The 18,230-nt window shown below is 38.6% G+C and overlaps 1 protein-coding gene across 6 annotated transcripts in view; it reads right to left on the bottom strand.

The window, feature by feature from the left end:
• Positions 1–18,230, bottom strand: part of atp2b2 (ATPase plasma membrane Ca2+ transporting 2) — a gene marked incomplete at both ends in the record, with an annotated part of 61,061 nt that overhangs the window by 30,177 nt on the left and 12,654 nt on the right. For 2 of the 6 annotated variants that reach the window (XM_079156986.1, XM_079156988.1), the window contains 4 exons: positions 4,432–4,557; positions 5,951–6,076; positions 6,938–7,195; positions 10,566–10,766. In XM_079156986.1, coding sequence (XP_079013112.1) covers positions 4,432–4,557; positions 5,951–6,076; positions 6,938–7,195; positions 10,566–10,766 — 711 coding nt within the window. Of the gene's footprint in view, positions 1–298; positions 341–2,119; positions 2,213–3,971; positions 4,005–4,431; positions 4,558–5,950; positions 6,077–6,937; positions 7,196–10,565; positions 10,767–18,230 lie in introns of all 6 variants that reach the window. The other 4 variants (XM_079156983.1, XM_079156984.1, XM_079156985.1 and 1 more) reach the window with 4 other exon arrangements.

The following is an 18,230-nucleotide window of genomic DNA, read 5'->3' as shown; positions in this document are numbered from 1 at the left end:
GTTTTCTACTCTATTTGAACGTAGGTAAAACCTGGGTCAAACACTGACATTCTCTGGGATTTACTTAAACAGTGGTAAACCTTGGAATCTAAATTAGCACAGTACAATAACTTGAGACAGCTGGATCAAATAAAGCAATGTGGGATTCCCCTCCTGCATTTGACCCAGAGCTTACACCACACTTCATAGAAGGGAAAGAATGAGGAGAAGGAGAAGGAGGAGAAGAAGAAGAAGAAGAAGAAGAAGAAGAGAGGGGAGGAGGAGAAGGAGGAGAGAGTGAAAGATATGGTTTGGTTACCTTTAATCTGGTTGCTCTCCATATTGCCATCTTGCATTTTACCTATGATGGAGACATACAAGACAATAACAACAAAAATAACCAAGGCAGACAAGTCAACAAAGTATCACAACAGAGACAGCACACACAGCGAGAACCAAAACCCACAAACAGGGAGACAGGAAAATGACTTTTAATACAACGTCTCTGTGACAGTCACATAGAAAGGCTTGTGATATGTAAATGATGTAATGTAAGCAGAAGCTATAGCTACTGGCAAGAGAGTACAAACAAACACTCTAGTGTGCAGATTTTCTTATATTAAGTGGGGGGGACATAAGGTTTTAATAGATGCTATTGTATTGCATAAGGAAGTAACCAGGTAATTAAAAATGCTGAGTAAACCTTCTGAAACTTAAATATTTTGACATCAAAATATAGTGCGTGTAACATAATATTATGCTGAACATAAAAAACAAACAAATGCACACTTTCTGCAGAATTTTTTAATATTGTAACATACTCACTATGAGCACAGGTAATTCCAAACGCATTATCAACAGTACGAGTAAAAACGTCAGTGGGGAAGAGTGCACCACAAACACACACACACAGCACATACACGTATCGCACACGCAAAACAAGAGACTGCATGCATAAGAAGAAAATTCAGAAAGCACATGCAAGATCACACGATAAGAGGGAAGCAGACTGGAGATGTGAACAATACACATGGAGAGAGAAGGGAGAGAGAGAGACACAGAAGGAAAAGCCTCCCACATGGCAAAGTTACATAAGAACAACAGAAAGAAAATCGAACAGTAAGTTCAGGGACAGTGAATTTATTATGCTGTTGGATTCTGCTTACACAGGGAGCAAACTTAGAGTGAACTTAATTTAAATGTGTGTTCCAATGACACATTGGTATTGTTTTAAATTGCAGAATTAACTTGCTGGTAGAGCTGCTAAGAGTAAACAAAGTATCATCTTGCAAGCTGATGAAGCATAAAACTAAAAGTTAGAGTCTTGTGCTTTCTCACTAAATGTATACACAATGTTTACAAAATAAGACATAATAATTAAGAAAGCATTTATTATATGCTGCAGGGTTGATCCCATTATCTACCCAGGCTATAATTATGGAGATATGCCCTGTTTGTCTCAGTGCTTTGCAGGCTAGAAATTGCACAAAATCCGTCTTTCAGTGCTTCTTAAATTTCACCCAGAAAATTGCTCAGATTTTCTCAGAATCTTCGGCATGTGTGGAGAATAAATGGTTGGCTTCACCTCCACTTGCACATTAGCCAGTTCCCTGGAGTCACAATAAAGCTGAAGATGACAAATTGCTCTGTTCCACCCCGCGACAGCACAAGGTCATCATTACAGTGCAAATCACGTGCCCCTGACTTAAGTACAAACATTTACAGGCTGCTCTCCACGGAGACAAAGATAAAAGAGAACCCGGTGCAACAATGTGTGAAGTTAATCTTTTGCGTCTTGTCCAGCTAACACAGAAGTGGAAGATTTGCACTAAGTGATCTCCCACGACACCGAACTACAGGATATGGCCCTACAGTTGGATTTTGCCACCATGCTATGCTATGCATTAACAGCTTTACAAGACAAAGAGAAAGAGAAAACAAAGGGATAACGAGACTAATTACTACAACGACAATAGGATTGACAGCATGGATTCAAAGGGTTCAACACAACTGAAAGAAAAGATAGAGCAGAGCAGAAGGTGAGCACCCGTGACAGGAGGTATGTTGAGAATGGAGAAGGTAGGAGGAGTCAAAAGTCACGACAGAAAGAGGTCAGTGATCAGAGGTTTTGTCAACCTACCATTAATTAGGCTGGCACTGCCAGGGGCATTAATGCCTGCAGCCCCATCCGTGGCTATAGTTGCGATGGGGTGGATAGGGGGATGGGAGCAGTCTAGCCAGTAACAATGAAGGCCGAACACAAATGAACATAAACACAGACACACGCATGTGCACACACAAGACAATGAACAGAAATAACATGGTTATAGCACAGTTAAGAGTTTCAGCATATGTAGACTGTATTTGAATACTAAAGTGTTGTGAACAGTGTGGTTAAAACATTTGTAATGTACCTATTATTTACGTAATCATATGTATGTTTTATAATTTAATAAATGTTATGCCAATAAAACAAATGGGTGTAAAATTGGACAGACATGATGAAATCTGAACATAACCTATATGAAAAAAAATATATATATATCCTAAAATGTGAAACCAAAGCTACAAAAAAAGACAAACGTATTATATATTTTATAAATATTTGCTTCAATATACTGAATGTACTGTCTGTAATAGCATGTATAGTAAACACTAGTGTAATTCTGCATTCATTGTCATTTTTGTTTTTGTTTATTTGTTGCAATGTAAAATTCAATTAAACCATGTTATTCATGTAATATCTGTTAGCATCACAAAATCAAAATTTGAGCAGAAAATCTGAAACAAATAAACTAAAAAAGTGATGCATAGCCAATCTGAAAATTAACTGTAAATAAAGATCCACAGATTAAATGGGCTAACTTATCAGCCAGGGAAATACACATGTGCCAAACAGTTAACTGACGGGCTAATTAAATGTGAGAAGGTGCCGAATATTTGTTTTAGCAATCCCCGTAGTTTGAGTTTTCATTTTTTAAAACCTGGAATAGATCTCACAAGGATATGTTAATGTCATTCGACAGCAGTCACATAAACTATGATGACTGGAAAAGGGAAATTCAATTGAAGGTCAATAATTGTTTCCCTGTGTCCTTATGGTTTCTGTGTCTAGAGTTCATTGTTAACGACAACACAATGACTTACACCGGCTTGGAAGTTTAATCAAAGATCTATACTTCATTTATTATCAAATTGAAAAGCAGTTGATTTCTTTAAAGACACAGCATCTCGTTTATTTTAGTTCAAATTATATTTAAAATTACTTGTGAACATAATGCATATGTTGTCGATGCGCTACAAATACAGGTAAAAAGAAAAACATGTATAGTATTTGTTAGTGTTCAGATCAGAGGAAGAAAGTTTATCCACAAGGGAACACATGTTTTACGGTTACCTTGTTTAATGTAAGAATTAAAGGGCAATGTAAGCACCTATCGTATGCTATGCATGCACGATACTGAGGTACCTGCTCATTGAAACTACAGCGCTGACCGAAGAGGCACTGGTAACAAATATATATTATTAAATATGTAAGATGTAAAAACAACATCTTACAAAAGCTTATACTGTCTACTTTACTCTCTACTGCTGGTACATGTGCTGCACACCTGCAATGCCGTCGCTCTCATGTCATTGTTCTGTAACACAGAAATGAGACGAGTCTGACAGCCTGCGTTTACTTGTGGCATTCAATACGTCTTTGAAACAGGACTGATGTTGAATGCTAGCTAGTTAGTTTGATGAGTGCAGAGCCTGTTATATGGTAAGAGGATTATGCATTGTGAAATGTGTCATCTGTCAACACTTAAAGGGATGCAGTGTTGCGAGGATGACGCTTCTCCTTTTAAGTGAGGAATTAAACTGGGGGAAGGGTGCTCGGCTACAGGAGAGGGGTGTAGAGTAGCGCTGGTTTATTGGTGGTCATTAGGGGTTAAAGGTCAAAAGGATCAAGTACCACTCCCAGGGGTCAGAGAAAGGTGATACTCTACCTGTATTCTGGTGTCCGTCTGCCACTGCCCCTCCTTCGAAGAGAATTTGGATGGATAGAGAGTAAGGACAATAATGCACTTGAACCCACAGAACCTGGATACTCGGCTCACAAGTGTACCACCAATACTCATTTCATTTAGTATTTTTATACACATTCAGCAAAGAGGCTTAATGTCTACGAATACCTACAAAAGGTCCATACAGTTCACATGAGTTTAACATGTGGACATTTGTTCATTTGTGAGTTTAATGTTTATAACCCTTTTGATAACAAGGACAGTTAAAATCACTGATATGATGCAATGAGAGCACGCAGTTAGACTTACAGGACATATAAGGTAATGAAATGACAAAAGCTTTTTCAAGTGTAGGCTGCTGAGCAAAACTGACAACAAACTAATTACCTCAGTGCTCCTGAAGCAGCTGCAGAAAATATAGAGATTATTTCATCTTTCTTACCTTTCTTTTCTTTCTTCTCCTCTTCCTCTGTGCCGGCCCCCAGCAGGGTGAAGATGATTCCAGTCTGAGAGTTGACACCAACAGCAGTCACCACCATGCGCCCTGACCCCTCCATCACATGGGTGCCTGGTAAGAACGCAGCAGGGTGTTAAAAGGTATCACATTAGATACCTTTTTTGTTTGCTAAAAGAAAATAGTGATATTCTTTGCATTCCTGCCATCGTGTGCATTTCCTCACAATACAGTTAAAACAAAGAGAGATTCAAATGAATAATTAAAACTATCTACACTCATCATCTCTCCGTGCAAGAGTGAAATTACACCAAATGGCGATTCTTAATTCCATATTTGGGCTATTTTTCCTTGAATCGTTTTTGTACAGTATGAAAGTGTAAAAGTATTCACTGGTAAGTAAAAGTAAGTCACCAGAGTGTTTGAACATCATTACATCCGAAAGTTAGCGCTTTATTCTCATTCAGTCTTTTATGGTAAATCCAAGGTGCTGCATTAGAAAGCCAAAAGCAGTAAAAATGTGTCACTGTGCAAATGTGTGCAGACTGCACTACACTTTTGTGCACAGTATACACACACAGAACATTATTAACCTTTGGGAGGGTAAGTAGATGTGGGTGAATATGAAGCTAGCTAATTAAAGAAGACCGCAAAAAGGCCCACAGCTAATTATCCCAAAAAAATACTAAGATGTGAGATCAGATTAACCCACATTTCTGTTCTTCAAGCTGTAAATTATAGTGGCTCTGCTGTAGCAAACCAATAAAGAGGGGGGAAAAAGAAGTGTTTTCCATGCTGTCACCAGTTTCTTCTGTGTTGATATTTAGATTATAATTAATCACCTTTTGTCTCCTGTTCATGGTAGTAATACAATGACTATGACTTCATTTGGTTTTCACAATATGTTATAAAAGAGCCAGGCAGACCAAACCTAATCCCAATAAGTAATGGCAGGAGAAACCTCAGTATGTAAACAATTTGAAACATTTGTCTTAGGTTTTTTCATTGGCCATAAACACTAAATGGTTGCCTCTGAAGTAATTGTAAAAAGTCCTTATTATTACACAAAATTTTACTATTTCTGCTTCAGTAATTTCTTTGAAGGCAGTGGATGGAAATAAAAGGTCGTGACTCTAGGCTAGTAGGTGCAACAAAGCAACCACCTTCTTTTTTCTCATGTTAAGTTCTGGTGCAGGATGACAAATTTGCACCAGCCCACTGTGTAAAAAAATGTAACTATGGGCTTGTTTGAGAGATTCATTAATTACAAAATGCTCTCGATTTTGTAAATAAATTAACATACATTTAAGATATAAAGAAATGCAAAATGATCAATCCAAGTTGCTAACTTCAAACAGTAAGCAGTAAGTGAAATAGAGCAGAAGACTATAACACGTGAATTATAGTCCTCAGTCTCAAAGACTCTTTCTCCTTTACAGAACAACATCGCATGCAGAAGCCATGACAGTGATATGCAGTTCCACTCATCCATTGACTGGTAACATACCAGACAACAGCATGGGGTCCTTGTCTACACACTTCTTGACGTGGTCGGACTCGCCGGTCAGTGATGACTCATCAATCTGCAGGTCATTGCCCTGGATCAACACTCCATCAGCGGGAAGCAGATCACCTGCAATTACGATGGTAGAGTTGCTATCTGCAGTGGATTTATTTACATTTCCCGGAATTGATTGATATTGCCTTTTCACAATTAAAATAACTCCAAAGATTCATTAGAGTTGGGTTTGAGCTGATATGAGACAGGATAGACTGTGACCACCGTAGTATATTTCTGGTAGAAGATGCCTTTGAGAGAGGATGTGTGCATCCCTCTGTGTACCGTCTGTCTGTAGCTAATTAATGTATCCACATTACGATACTGTTGCTTAAAGATATTTAATTGCTTAAGGTGGACTTCACAATTTTAATCCCCCTCTGGAAACGAGGTCAAAGTCTATTTTCAGCCACTAAACCATGAAAATTACTTTCCACAGAACAATGGACGAGTCAATTAAGGAAGTCAGCGGGCAAGTCCAACAACATTAAAGTTATCTAAATGTTTAGGAAAGTTCAGTCAATTTTAGTCAACTCAACAATGTTTCAGTTAAAGTCATAGTTGAAATGAAAAAGATGTATGCTACAAAAGGTTTATAATAGTGAGAAAAGGGCAAACTGGTTAGATGTTAAATATATCAAATAACAATCAACAGCACAGGTAGATTATAAACAGAGATTTAGCACACCTAAATACCTTGCACACTTGCCAGTGATACCCTTATGTCTTTATGTCTTTATGTCTTGTGTCGTCGGTATGTGTAATCAGCACAGAATGACAGAAGCCTCTTGCAGCTCAAGTTTGACATACTTCAACTTCCAACTATTTATCAATTCTGTTTTCAAAGCTCTGTGAACCATGCATTTCCACTTCGTGCATGTCAAAAAAACGAGTAAACTCTTAACACACACAGTTGGACAATCTCCTCCCACCTACCGTATTTGATCTGTGCGATATCCCCTACCACTATGTCCGACACTGGCAGCTGTATGACCTGGCTACCGCGGACCACCTGGAATTTCTGCTCCTGCTCGATTCGGCTTTGCAGCCCACGGAACTGCTTCTCCTTCGACCAGTCGTTGAAGGCCGTCACCAGCACCACACACACCACAGACAACAGGATAGCTGCGCCCTCGATCCAGCCGGCATCCGCCTCGCCCTCGTCCTCTACCCCACCTCCTGCCGCGCCACAAGCTACAGTTCGGTATCGGTGACAAGAAAGGAAGAGGAACGTTTGTATAGGTGTCATACATTTGGAAGCACAGATATATATGCTTGAATATGTTAAGAATATGAACACTTCGTAACAACAGATACACAAAGAGATGTAATAAAACCTCACACTGGGAGGAGTGTATGCAATTTGTCTGCCTATATACAACGTATATAATATAAACGACATAAAATCAAACTGGAAGAACCAAATAATTGTATACTTCATACCTACTCCTTTTCAGACATGTAATATAATATTCATTTAGTTATTTTGAATTTGCTATATATGTTTACTGTTTATTTTATGGTTGTTTTCTTATTATTTGTGACATGTTCAAATTAAAATCTATCCATTCCATCAATCTCTATCTCTCTATCTCTCTATCTAATGACCTGATGTCCACTGGCTGTGATCTGACAGATTGGGGTATACTTGGAAATGAAACAAGGCCTATTCACAGTCCTCCTCATGCTGCTTCATGTAATACTCTGGGAGCCATTGTGCCCTCCACTTCTGGCTAGCTGACTTCAAAAGCCCCTAGTGGAGTGATTTGATTTGGACTATAAAACACTTGCAGCTCACAAGGGAACTAGAGCAGACCCAAAATTATAGACATTATAAATGCAGGGTCCGATTTAACCAAGAACTAGACTCAATTAGAAGCAATTTGGACCTATTGTTGCATTTGTTGGTTCCAATCAATAGGACGTTCATGTAGTGGATATATTGCATACACTCCCAGAACTTACCCTCCTTTATGTGTATAACTACCAGTACCAATGCACACATACTGTTTGTGCTCATATATCATGTAGGTTTTGGCAAAAAGAGAGACATATTAAAGACAAAAAATCTTAAAATATAATATAATGTCCTAAATTATATTCCCTGCATGTATTAAATTGTTGTTTCTTCAGTCTTCATGTTTTGTCATGGAAAATAAGTTCCTGATTTTGAAGTGAAAGCTTAGTATCTATATCCAGAACCGATCCATCTCCTAAAAGATTGTGTGACAGTATATTCGGAGTGGCACGGGTGTGACAAGGGACGCCATTTTACTACCTTCCCAAAAATAGGTCATAAAGCCTCTTACTAACAGGTAAAGACTTCATGAAGAACAAATGAAAGAACCAAATACTAGTAAATTAGTGCAGTATATATTTCTTAACAATGTAATTGGATGAGTTCAGACTGTCCTGCTTTGTCACTGGAGTGCATTGACAGAAATAAATTGAATGTAGTAGCTGTCCATGGTTGTGATTGCACAGCTCTTGTCTCTTTCACACAAAGACACACGATCATGCAGCACATTTGTAGCTGTCCATGGTGCTGATGAAGTACCAAAATATACCCAAGCCCAAAGCATAAAATATAACGACTATTATATATACTACTATATATACTATATATAATACTATGATTGAGAAACTTTGATTGAAAGTTGTGGGTGAGATGTAAATTAATAATGTTAATCAGCTTCAAAGGCACTTTAACAAACCATGTTGGTATATATGTCTACTTACGGTATTTTCTTACTATTTTTGTGGTTTTAGTTTTGTTTCACGTCATGTGTTTGATACAGACGCAATTAAGAGCCTCCTCATTCAACTGCAGCCAGGCTGTTTCATATGTAAATGAGAATTAAGTCATCCCACCACCTTCTATTTCTGGACCGTTGAGCTGTTTTTTTTTAACCTATTAATAAACAAAACCGTAAACCAGCAGTGCGTCATGTGCGCTTGTGAATACATACATGTTTGTGATATTTGCTTTTCACATATATCAGTATATCAATTTGATTACATAACTGTTTTATGGGCTCCAATTTTATGGGTTTCTGATTGATATTTTTATTCTAAGTGAAGTTTACATTTATAGTCATTATTCTTAATGATTTAATTTCCTGTCAGGTTTACATTCAAAAGGCCCAAAGACAGTATAGCCAGCTGTACATATCTTGCCGTACTACACACTTATGTCACAACTCTTTATATCTAAATTTGAGGGATCATTGCCAGAAATGTTTGATTAGGCAATACAACACATTTGTGTAAAAAAAAAGTTAGTTGTGCTCTTAAAGAGCCACTCTAAAAACTCTGCACTTGAAAACGTCCTTACATCCCTATGGCCTTGTGTCCGTCTCTCTTCATTTGGTGTTTTTCTGAATTGACTGGTTCAAAGTGGTATGCATTCACATCTGTTCATATCCGCAAGAGTTTATGTGCTGATTTAGATTCATATATATTCATATCATTCAAATCTGAGAAGAGACTTGCGTATTGGCACCATTTTTGCCGCAAGTTAAAGAGCAGCTTGATTATGTATCTGCAGATGGACGCAGTTATTAGCATAATGAATCCTCTGGCCATTCTCTGCTTCATTTGGAGAGCTCACTCATAAAGCAATGCAGCTGAAAAGATACAAAAAAAGATGCCGATGAAATAAGATCAATTTACAATAATTTTACAACCTAAGCATTTGGATAACTAACTAAATCATTAATTTACTCACTCATTAAGTCTCTCTTAATCTTAACCAACCAACTGAAAGATTCATTAACTCAGAAATGATTTGATTAACTACCCAAGCAAGTAAGACGGTAACCTTTTCGTCTTCCTCTGGTATTTCTTCTTTCATGAGACTTTTTAAACCCCTTAAAGTGATGACCTGTGCCTTTAGCAGGGTAACTGAATTCCATTACTGTGATAATGCTGGGAGCAATGACTGATGTTGCTGACTCAGCACCTCGTTACGGTCTCTGTCTTCGTTTCCTCTTTCACAGCTCACAGGGCTGATGTATGGGCACTTGGGGCTTAAGGTTATTTCTCTGCTCAACACTTCATTAACCTTACCGGTACCTTTCATACGCACATTTAACACGTTCATAACGTGCACGCACACACACACACACACACGCACACAAATTACCCCTGTGCTCGATGAGTCGCTTGATCTCTTGAGGCAGGTCACCAACAAAGTGTGACCTGCCTCACCAATTAAAAAGTGTGTGCATACAGTACATGTAGGTGTAAGTGTGCCAGTAATGTCAGAGGAAGTGATGTCAGTGTGCCAATGCAATTATAGCTCTTTGCTGTCCTCTGCAATAGTGGAGATACTTGTGAGATAACTATTGTAGTGTGGGTGTGTGTGTATGTATGTGTGTGTGTGTGTGTGTGTGTGTGTGTGTGTGTGTGTGTGTGTGTGTGTGTGTGTGTGTGTGTGTGTGTGTGTGTGTGTGTGTGTGTGTGAGAGAGAGAGTTTGTGCTTGTGTGTCTGTCTCAAGACTTCAGAACAAAGGACAAGAGAGAATTTTAAAGGAAGTGGTGTCACCAGATCTGCTTCACTCACACTCTCCGTCGCTCATTCCGGGAGGGTGGTAGAAAGAGAGTCCCAGGGAGATCAGGGCAGCGATCTCCAGGATGATGAGGGTGACGTCCTGCAGGGCCTCCCATACCAGCTGCAGGAAGGTTTTTGGCGTCTTTGGAGGTATCAGGTTTTTACCAAATATTTCTTTTCTCTTGTCCAGGTCAGTTTGGGTACCTGGGAAACCTAAAAGTGTAAAGAGAAGGAGAAATTGAGAGAAACAGTTACATCACAGTATATTTATCATCAGTCTTTGAAGGATATTCTTACTGACGTATTGCAGTGAGTTCAACATAGTGTATAACGATCTGCTTTATATCTACATTTGATCGAAATAAATCACAATTTTTATCCACACACACAAATGTATTTAAATGCACAGCAAGAAAACTGTGGATGCAATTGTCGTCTTTTACAGCTTTAAGACATTTTTTATTGTTCATTATTGTGATCTACAGTCAGCTTTGTAATGGATCATATTTTCCTTACTTTCTTTATCTTTTAGCTCTTTGTCTTCTCTCTTTTCACTCTTACACTGCACACAAACCATCCCTCTAATTACCAGTTTGAGTCATGGTCGGCCACGGTTCTGCGTTCCTTATATAATTCTGCTAAGAGACGAGGGCCTTGTGCTTTGACCTCATCCACCCCCCCATACACCATAAACTATACTGTATATAAATATCTTTGGCTCTTTTATCTGAAGAACTTCATGCTGGCTTGAGGGACAATTTACTTTTAGAAGACTGTCCAGAAAATTATTCTCACGCAGTAGCTACAACAATGCGGTGAAAGAGTTCGTTACAACAGATGTAGTGCTTTGGCAAGAGCAACGGTTGAACTTCGTAATCCAAAAAGCATTAACATAAATGAGTAGCCTTTTGTGTGCAATTGTTCTTTTTTTCTATTTAAAAAAAAAAAGATGTATTATTAGTTTGGTATAGTTTTCCATGTGGATGTTTTAGAATCATATAACAATATGTTCTGTGCATGTGCTGCATACTATTCAACATAATGTCAAATATGGCCCTCATTTAGGGTTGAGTCTGTGGTTGTATGTATCTTTTATCAGCCTTGCCTAAAAAAATTTTGTTAATTTTAAGTAATTGTAATGTATACAATCTGATGTATGACAGGTGCAAAATAAGGCTGATCATTGCTGATGTGTTTAAATATTTAGTCTATAAAATGACATTCTTGAATTTTATATTTTTTTGGACAGTAGCTTTGATTACAAAGTATACATCAGCACAAGGGCAGTATCCAATATATATACTATATATACCATCCACAGTTTTTCCAAATTGGGTAACTTTGTACAATTTGAGAGAGTGTACACATAAACAAAGAAAAACATCAGACGGGAGGGGACTTCAGAGAGAATGGGATAAAGGTCGATGAGGTTTCCTAAACTAAAGCAACGTTATAGTGTCATTCATTCATTATTTCAACAAATTCTGTTCGTAATGGTTTTACATAACTCACCCACTTATACACAATAAACACACTTCTCTGAAGGGGCAGGGAAGAAGTGATCCTTTCCATAACATACGGTAGATGTCATTTATTATATCTATCCACTCCTGTATCGTGGGCGGCTCCGGAAGCAGCCAGCGCCTTGTGAGCGCTTTTTTACAAGCTGTTATTGAAAATGCCAAACATGTATTCATCTGGACGCCCTGCTTGAAAATCACATTTTCCTAAGAATAAAGTGGAAAATTGCAGGGGGCAGGTCAGTGTTCAGTATGGTTTGTAATGTTGTTTTGATATATTTTATCTGCATTGCAATGTCACGTAATGGGTCTTAAAATAGAGTATAACTTGCCCAAACTATTGTACTTTATATTAATAAATGTTAATATACTAAATCATATTTATCCTCTACAATATGAATCTGCATCAGTGTGTAAGAAGCTACTGTGAATGTTAATCAATAACCTTCACAAAGCTTTATAATTAGCATCAAGTGTACTACCGGCAAATGTATGCTCTGTATCTTCAGCTAAAATGATTCATAAAAGATTCCTATTAAGCTACATTATAGGTTTCTATCTGGCTGCTTTTCAGTGTAGCACCATTATCTGGTTGCTGAGCGCACACACAGTGTGTATTCACTGTCTCTGTGTCTCTCTCCCTCACAACCAAAGACATTACCACAGCATTATGTCATGCATGGTGCGTCACTGGGTCTCCCAGGAGTGGCCCTGGATTGCATCTGATACTATCTCTGCTGCATGACACTGTTTCACATGTGAATGCAAATGAGCATGGAATGACTTATTAACGTCTGCGGTGAATAACTGATGACCCATTTGCATCCGATGTCGGAGAAAGAGGAACAAAGAAAAATGGCAAAGTTGTCGTGTGAAAAAGCAAATGTTTCGATACTGCAAAGAAATTGGAGAAATTGGAGAAACTAGATCTAGAAACTAGAAAGGTGGAACAACAGGGAAGGAGAAGGAGAGGACAGAAGGAGGGCAAGCTGAAAAGAGAACAATTCCCAGCTCCTACATAGGAGAATGCCCTGGTTACAAATAGATCAGTCTATAAATAGCCTCATTATCCATTCTCTTTTAATTGTCTCTCTGAGAGGACCTAGCATGCTCTCCTATTGATCTCCACAGCACCCTGCCTCACATCACACAAACATGTGTGTCCATGCATGCATGCATGTGTGTGTGTGTGTGCGTGGGTCTGTGAGTCGTGACTGCCTGCACGTGCTTTGGGTGTGTGTAAGAAGGCTGGCTTAGCATGCCGGCACTATCACACAGTAAAACTAGAGCTCATATATAATCAGGCTTTAGCCGGTTCCAGTTGGTTGGATACACAGACACACAAATATGCACGCCCGAGCACAGATGCACATATCTTTACTATCCACATTGTGTGGAACCCCCCTTATCTTTGTTGGTCAGGTGCACATCAAACGTGACATTCACTCATATTTCTACCCAATACCGCAATCACAGAATTAAAAATAAAACAAATACATATGCTTATCCTCCTACACTACATTTCTAGAATCTGTCCAGAGGCAGGGAAGTTAGTTAGTTATAGCACCATTCTGCATAAGAGCAGCAATCATTTAACAATAAAACACAACAAAATGCATACTCTCAGCTATCTCTGTCATGTGATGGGTACCTCTATTGTATGTATGAGATTATTCATTGGTTGAGCATGACAGCTAACCTTGTTAAATGTTTCAACTCCTTAAACGCCCTTGAGATGTGAGCTATGCTGTAATCAATCTCTTGAATCATTAAAACTCATTGCTTCCTGGAAAACCCTCTGCTACATTATCATTCCTTCCTGGATAGCTGATTGCAATGCTGCTTAAGATTCATTTGCCAGATTATAAAATATTGTCGGCTAAATACCGTCAGCCCACCTAACTGCTCTGGCAGTGGATTTTGAGGAGGCAGTGAGAGGGCAGAAAAACTGTAGCGATGCACAGATGAGTCACAACAATCAGAGGATTAAGGGTGATTGCAAAGGAGTCTTTGTGCTACAGTCCATCACCAAGTGAAGTCTGAACAGACTATATGCCAAATGTACAGATGGGAGTAAGGGATAAGGGACTCCTGGTGCTGTCTAATGGCTGGCTAATTTATTTATCAAAGCTCCTCGTGATTGTTCTAATCGAGATTCAAACGATGAAAGGAAATTTGAGTCCACCTTATGACAACGGTATGAGAGATGATGCACTATAGACTATAGACGTTAGATTGACTTCCATTTTAGATCGGCAGCTTACGGATTTAAGTCAAACTGTGGGCATGCTGGAGACACAGCAGATTAAGTAAAAGCCATTTAGTGTATCAGAAATGCAAACTGCAGTATAATCTTAATTATGAATTTGGTTGCGTGTCATCAAATCACTCAGTATCAGTCACTATGCACTGAATACCAGCTAATTAAGCAGGCATGCTTAATAATAAACCACATTTGGCTGTGGTCATTAGATGGCTACAGTTAGACTTTTCAATGCCAATAAGAAAACTTGTGATCACGGTATTCATCATGAAAAGGACTGTGCCTCAGATAATCAGTATGGGCTTCTTTGGAGGTCTGGGTTCAGGGCCAAGACACGTCTGGGACTCTATAATGACTAATTAGCCTCTCTACTCTTACATCATGTTAGAAACCTGAACATGAAGTTTTGCATATGGACAACACTAATGCAATGAAAATATGACTTGAGCTTCAATTTAGGACTATTTTCTCCATCGTAATATTCTCTTCATCACTTTTCTTATTCATCACATATTGTGTTGTCTATAAAAAGTTTTAAAATAGGGTTTGTTTTGTGGGTTCAGCAATCCAAAAACCTAAAGATATTTAGGTAAAATATATATCTATAAACGAGAAGTTAGAACCAGCAAATATTTGGGAATATTTTTCTTACTATATGACTTAACTGATTATCATAACTGTTGTCAATTAACTTAATTTCAACTGACAAATTGTTCGATTAGATTACAGAATTATTGTTATTTACAACCATAATTTACGGTCTTTAAATCTTGATGAGGATGAAACCTTGAACTTCTCTCCTCTTCTTCACTGTTCTTACTCCATAATTTATGGCTGGTAATGCGCTGATCCCTCAAACACAGCAGGATCTGAGATTCAAATCTGCTTTGACAAATGATACCTTCCTAACATCCTGTTTCCAAATAGACAAGACAGGGACATGAACAAAAAGAAGGAAAAAACATATAGCATTATATCTGCAGAGGAGGAAATGGGATTTTTCATTTCAGTCAGAGTGAACATGACGCCATATTTTAACAGTTGGCCCTTTTTTTTGTCCGTGGCTGAAAATAGATCTCCATGGAAACACTATGCATCCCACTCGATGAGTGGAAATACCCGCGACTCTGAACCTTAGAGAAATTGTGAATATGTAAGAAAGTGCGTGTGCGTGTGCGTGTGTGTGTGTGTTCAAGAGCATGCATGCATGTGTATGTGTGTGCACAGGTGCGTGTGTTTTTTCAAAGAAAAGACAGTAACGAATGAAATTAAGTGATGACCTCCAAACGTCCTCGAAACATATGAACGTCACAGTGGAGCAGCGCATGACATATATATATATAAAAAAATCCCAATCTTGAGAATAATGGCATGAACAACAATGTCTGAGCAGAATCTGTCGTCATGATGATGAACGTCATCATCGTGACGCATAAACATGGTGCAATTCTTCTGCAGCGAAAAGATGGCTTCAACATGTATTCTCAGCTTTCACCATTTTAAAAAGAGAGAGGGGGAATGAAGAGGGAAGAGAGCGGTTGAAGTGTGACTCAGAGAGGACAAGAGAGTGAGAAAGAGAGAGAATAAGAGTAGGCTGGATGTAGAGTAGCCCTATGAATAATAATCCATCAGCTGCTAAAAGGTGGATAATTATCGTGCTCTTATTAGAACATGGAGTGATGGAGAAATGCGTCAGTGTCCTTGAAAATGACCTCCATAATAATAATACCATTTTATGCCGTACAGAAAGGTTTGTTACCATGCATACAAAGCCATAATATAGTAGAAAAAACTTCTTACGGATGACATTAAACAAATAATGTAGTATGTTATGTGTAAATGATATAGATAGGAGGAGGGAGTAGGAAGAAGAGGAGTGTAAAAATATTCAAACAGTAACAAGAAAATGCACAAAAAGAAAAGAAAAAGGAAATAAACCAAAAACATTCGTATGCTTTTTGAGTCGCGCTACGAAGGCGGTGGGCTTGTGTCGGTCATGTAGAACAAGATGTAAGATAATACAGCAACATTATCAATGTGGTGCTAGTTAAGGAGAGAAATGGATGCTTTCTCATTAGCCGTCCTGTTGTCCTTGTTTTAGCTTCATGACTATGTGCACCTTCCTGTACATTAGTTCCCGGCACTCAACATATGTATAGCAAGACATTTAGAAAACCAGAGTTAAATCCTTGCATGCTTAAAAATAAACATGTGTACAGTGCTGTTAAATGGCTCATGGTTGAGTGACAATGTTTAACACATATTTACTTAAAGTTCAGTTTCCAAGGTTTCCATCTTTCACAGAATATATACTTTCATGCCTTCTAAGAAAAAGAGATACATCCTAACCAACTAGAGAGCAAAAATAATGTGAGAGGATTCATCACACCTGAGACGGAGATAGAAGTATGTAAAAAGCAGCATCCAGCAGCATAGCCGATCCACCCACCATATAAGGACGTAATTAAAGACAGGAAGTCCTTTTCCTCACTTAAACATGGTTGGGCTGGATGTTTAGGGGGGATTGATGTTAGTGCAGCATTTATAACAGCAGTAAATTGGTGTCTCAGGGTTTCTCTAGTTTGAAAAAGGTTTTTTTTTCAGCACCATCATATTTGGTGTTAGGGTTAGGTTTTAAGATTGGTCTCTTTGCTCAGTTTACAATGTGTTTTTGCGTGCTCTTAGTCTCTGTAATCTCTATCAGTACAAGAGGCCTCGGCAGGAGGCAGGCTCTCTGTGTGAGGACGAGTTGACATGACTTGTCTTCAGTGCAGGGCAAACAGGCGAGCAGATATGCTGTACTGTATGTAAACAAACACGTTCTCTCATTCCAAGAAAAGTCCCAGGGTCACACTAACACACACACAGATCTATCGTCCATTCCCCTACAGACAACCCCATCTGGAAGGTAATGGACTGGAAAGTGACATTGAGCAATTTCTGACACCATGTCTTTCCCACCACAAGTGTACTGTGTGTGTGTGTGCATGTTCATATGTGTGTGTGACACCATACTACAACCTATCGTGGTATGTTCAGTCTCCTCTTGCAGCTGTACTGTGCCACACCTAAGAGAAACAAACTCCAGGAGCAGGATCAGTGACAGATTGTCATGTTCATCAAGCAACAGAGCTCAGAGGAGCTCTGGTCACAGCTGCTGCTTTTGGTGGATGATTACTTAGAGGAATAATCAACATTTTGGGCAAAATGCATTTTTCGCCTTGTGGTTTACATCTGCAAAGATTATTCTCCTTGATTTTGACAATGCTACAAGCTGACCACTCAAACACTTTTTGGTTTGGATTATAGGTTTTTCATTATCAAGACAAAGAAGCCACTGCATCTAAACATATACTCCACATAAATTGTCCTTTCTATAAAAAGGCTCAAATAGCAGCGCAGTTTTTTCCCATCAACCTAAATTAAATGTGTTTTGCGATGCTGAAAATAAAATATGCACTTGCGTGTGTTAGTGTGTGTGTGTGTGTATTTGTGTGGGGGCAGCTGTACAAGTGGGTGAGTTTTGCTGTCACGCACTGTGCTCTATGTGTCTGACTAATGCAAGAGATGGTGGAGTGGAGTGAGAGAACACAGCTCACAGCTCTCTTTTTCACACACACTCTCACACACACACACACACACACACACACACACACACACACACACACACACATCACAGGATAACTGATTATTACTTAGTATTCCTACTTCGTAGTGTATATGGGCATAAATGTTGCAGGGGGTTTTATACAGAGAGAGCTAGATGATTATGTATAAATCTTCAAGTCTAAAAGACTGAATAATGCATCCCACGTTCATTTTATAAGCTATTATGTTCTGACCCACAGAACACATGCTCTTTTGTTTCTATGACGATAATTCTTGCACTTTTTT

This window comes from Pholis gunnellus, assembly GCF_910591455.1.
Source record: "Pholis gunnellus genome assembly, chromosome: 3".
NCBI classification, from domain to species: Eukaryota; Metazoa; Chordata; class Actinopteri; order Perciformes; family Pholidae; genus Pholis; species Pholis gunnellus.
Note: the sequence above shows the minus strand (reverse complement) of the source record. Positions and strands in the feature narration are given on the sequence as shown.